Raw genomic sequence first — 4,358 nt, 5'->3', positions numbered from 1 at the left:
TCCCATTGAGTTTTGCCCAAAAACTGGAGCACCCCCCCCCCCCGGTTGCTGATGTCACTTCCGGGTCACGTAGGCAAGTCACATTTTCAGCAATACTCCCCGTTCCTGATAGGTCCACCCCCCACCCCCACTGGCAGGTTTGAGGGACCTGGTAGCCCTAATACATGATACATCCCGCATTTGTGGGAAACAGTCGGTCATGAAGCTCACTAGGGTAGTGGGGATTTGAACCTACAGCTCCCAGTTTCTAGTCCAATTCTAACTATTACACCAATACTGCATTACTCCGTTCCTCTCATTCACCAGTGGCCCATTTGGAAGCTCATTCTTCGTACCCACTGTAAGTCCCAAGTTTAGGATCAACCCTGTTAGAAAGGGAAATAGGATATGTAATTTGAGTTAGCCTTTCCTCTCCCTGGCTGGCTGGACTGGTAGGCTAGAGTATCAGAGAGCCAGTTTAGTGCAGCGGGTAAGAGTGTGGATGAATCTGGGAGAACCAGGTTTGATTCTCCACTCTTCTGCATGCAGCTGCTGGTGTGACCCTGGGTCAGTGACAAGTTCTCTCAGAGTTGTTCTCTCAGGGGCAGTTCTCGAAAGAGCTCTTTCAGCCCCACCTACCTCACAGGGTGTCTGTTGTGGGGAGGGGAAGGGAAAGGAGATTGTAAGACACTCTGAGACTCCTTTGGGTAGTGAATGGCAGGGTATAACTCCAATCTCTTCTTCTCTTACTTCCTATACGGACTTGCAGGTCAGCTTACTCACATGTTGTTTCCTTTGCCGAAAGAGCACGCTTTCCTCACAGGATCGGGAGCCTGGTCGACAGCAGTCACTTTCAAGTGGCAAGTTATGTAGATCTAGAAGCCAACACATTAAAAAAAAAATATTAATAACAGTATAGCAAGGTTTGGGAATTTTTAGTATAAGACCGGGACCAAGCCGCTTTACAAATGACAGTGGATATTTTTGAACAGAGGGATACCGTTTTTAGATATTTTGAGGCAGAAGTCCAGTGCCAATGTATGCAGATTTAATATTTAGAATATTAGCTGTGTTTCTACTTTCCAGAACTCAAGTTGGCTCACAATATAAACCAATTAAAGTCACAACGAAAACCAATCAAATGCAGTCCTGAATGTCATTTAAAACCTAGTTCTCGTTGTCTATATTAAATGATGAGGGCTAGATACTTCCAACGGTCTAGAGCAGTGGTGGCGAACGTATGGCACGGGTGCCAGAGGTGGCACTCAGAGCCCTCTCTGTGGGCACGCGTGCCATCACTGCAGCCAGGCCCAGACCATCATTAAAGTGTCGAATCCTATGCCAAATAATTTTAAGTAAACGAAAGCATTTGGGATTTCTTTCCTTACTTTGTTTGGATCATCTTAGGTTAATGTATGAGTTGTTTTTTTCTAAAGTAAAACCTCAGTATTCAGGTTAATTGCCGTGTTGGCACTTTGCGATAAATAAGTGGGTTTCGGGTCGCAGCTTGGGCACTCGGTCTCTAAAAGGTTCGCCATCACTGGTCTAGAGCGTCCCATGTCCATATCTTGCTTTGAGTATTTTAGAACTGATATGAGTCTAAGATACGTTAGCCAAAACTCAGAATAGATGTTGGAGTACCTCTGCGTTGACAGCATTGTTCGTCTGTTTATACTGATTAATACACCTGAATTGTTCTCTTTGACAGGTGACCTGATGACTGACTTGTGTGTGCACCTGGAAGTCATGGTGACCTCTGGTGACTGACCCCTGCTGGGGGCCTGGAGGATATTCAGAGAGGTGGCTGAACAAAGCCTGCCCCCGCCTTCCAACGTCTGGTATTCCAAGGTGGTCTCCCATCCAAGGACTTGCCAGAGTCGTCCCTGCTTAACTTCCGAGATTGGACTTACCTGGGCTATCCAGGTCAGGGTGGCTGGAACAAAGTTTGAGTTCAGCAGAACCTTCAAAACCACCCGAGAATTCCCAGTGCATAAGTTTTCATGTCAAGGCACACTTTGTTAGATTTTCATGAAAGCTTGCACCCTGGAAAATTTAGTTAGTCTTCCCTCTGGTGACTGACCCCTGCTGGGGGCCTGGAGGATATCCAGAGAGGTGGCTGAATAAAGCCTGCCCCCGCCTCCCGACGGCTGGTATTCCAAGGTGGTCTCCCATCCAAGTACATGCCAGAGTCGTCCCTGCTTAACTTGCCTGGGCTATCCAGGTCAGGGCGGCTGGAACAAAGTTTGAGTTCAGCAGAACCTTCAAAACCACCCAAGATTTCCCAGTGCATACGTTTTCATGTAAGTCGCCCTGAGCCCGCTTGCGGGGAGGGCGGGGTAAAAATGTCTAAATAAATAAATAAATAAATAAAGCACACTTTGTTAGATTCTCATGAAAGCTTGCACCCTGGAAAATTTAGTTGGTCTTCAAGGTGCTACTAGACTCAAATTTTGTTCTACTACTACAGTCTAACATAACTGCTCCCTGAAACTAGGGGAGCGGGGGAGAAGTAAATGCAATAAGCTATCCTTGTGTCTCTGCTTAGGCCAGACTGCAAGCCAAGGTCTCACCAAGTCTCGAGGGTCTCCTGTAAACCTGAAGGCATCTACTGTGAACCGGAGCGAGTCTTCTGCAACCCTCGGGGATAAGAAGGCAGAGCCGGAATCTGATCTCCCGTCCACAAGACAGCTGGAAGAGAAGGTGGCCATCAAGAATGCTTCCTGTCCCACAAGCAATACTTCCTGTCCCACAAGCAATGCTTCCTGTCCCGTCCTGCAGATGCAACCCAGTGCAGACCCTAGGAAGTTCTTACCCGTGGTTGTCAATGATAGCATATCTGGGGCTGGAATCCCTGTCTGGGCTCATGGTGGCTACACAGTTGTCCACAAAAAGTCTCAGAGCCACGTGGTTCTCTCCATTCACGTTTGCCTGGATGTTCATAACATCCCCCAGCTGGTACCCATTGGAGAGTCTCTCAGAGCTCCAGTCATCTGGAAGGAAAGTTCGTTACAGAACCATACCTGGAAGGCACTCAAATGAGTGACTCAGTAAGGGTCAAGGCAGTGATCCAACATGGCACCCAATGAGCTCTTGGACCATCACCTGGTTTGGCCCCCAAAGCAAAGAACCACACCCGGCTTTCTTCCCACTCATTAAGACAGCAGGTACTTTTGAAGACTCCAGGGGCATTAACTCAGCAGGGAACACCTATCTAAAAACAGCTGCCCGTATCATATGAGGACACTTGGCTGCCTCTACCATATGAGGAAACTTGGCGTCGGACATTCCAATGCTGCTATTGGCCTCAGTTCAATGGCAGCCATTTTGAGGCAACAGTTCCATGGCAGCCATTTTGGTGCCACGCCTACTAGCCTCTTTCAACATTCCAGAAGCGCCTCTAAACGCAACAAGGTTGGGGACTGATAGGCTAGAGTAGCAGACTAGGATCTGAGAGACCCAGGTTTAGATCCCCAGCCATGAAACTCACTGGTTGACCTCAGACCAGCCATTCTCTCTAAGTTTACCTCACGGGGTTGTTGGGCGGATTAAGGGAGTGGCCGAGTACCAAAGGCAGGGTAAAGATGGAAGGATAGCTCCAATTGCAGACTGTGTGACAGCAACGCTCGGTGAGCAGCTCTATGGCTCAGTGGTAGAGCATCTGCTTGGCATGCAGAAGGTCCCGGGTTCAATTTCCAGCATCTCCAGTTAAAAGAAACAGGCAAGTAGGTGATGGGAAAGACCTTGATCTGGCTCAGTGGAAGAGCATCTGCTTGGCATGCAGAAGGTCCCAGGTTCAATCCCCAGCATCTCCAGGCAGTAGGTGATGGGGAAGACCTCTGCCTGAGACCCAGGAGAGCCGCTGCCAGTCTGAGTAGACAGTACAGACCTTGATGGACCCAGGGGTCTGATTCAGTGATATGGCCATCTAAGAGGCCTTAGGACAGAAGTCTCTAACCTTCTTGAGCCTGTGGGCACCACTGGCATTCTAACACAGAGTGGTAGGCACCAGTGTTCCCTCTAAGCTGAGTTAGTGTGAGCTAGCTCACCGTTTTTTAGCCTCCAGCTCACACATTTTTGTCTTAGCTCAGGAAGGGTGGCTCCAGAGCAAACTAATTTGTGCAGTAGCCAAATTGCTCGCTCACAACTTTAATGCCAGCAGCTCACAAAGTAGAAATTTTGCTCACAAGACTCCACAGCTTAGAGGGAGCATTGGTGGGCACAGCCACAAAATGGTTTCCACAAAAAAACAACAATCCTGCTGCTGCAGGTGACCCAGCAAGCCACAAAATGGCCACCGAGGCTTACCTCCCGTCACACAAGGGAAGTTCCTTGTGCTGCATCAGCAGCTGTTGCCCAGGCAATGCTTTAAAAAAAAAAAA

At 48.5% G+C, this 4,358-nt stretch overlaps 1 protein-coding gene across 1 annotated transcript in view; it reads right to left on the bottom strand.

Moving 5' to 3' along the window:
* The window catches only part of LOC107121474 (zona pellucida sperm-binding protein 3-like), a gene marked incomplete at its 5' end in the record, with an annotated part of 7,533 nt that extends 4,564 nt beyond the window's left edge, over positions 1-2,969 (bottom strand). Inside the window, 3 exons of the mRNA XM_015424384.1 lie at positions 763-854; positions 2,550-2,667; positions 2,792-2,969. Coding sequence (XP_015279870.1) covers positions 763-854; positions 2,550-2,667; positions 2,792-2,969 — 388 coding nt within the window. The remainder of the gene's footprint in view (positions 1-762; positions 855-2,549; positions 2,668-2,791) is intronic.
* Positions 2,970-4,358: the final 1,389 nt, after the last annotated feature.

The sequence above is a fragment of the Gekko japonicus genome, unplaced genomic scaffold, assembly GCF_001447785.1.
Source record: "Gekko japonicus isolate JY-2015 unplaced genomic scaffold, Gekko_japonicus_V1.1 scaffold5943, whole genome shotgun sequence".
Lineage (NCBI taxonomy): Eukaryota > Metazoa > Chordata > Lepidosauria > Squamata > Gekkonidae > Gekko > Gekko japonicus.
This window is presented reverse-complemented; position numbering and strand designations above follow the sequence as displayed.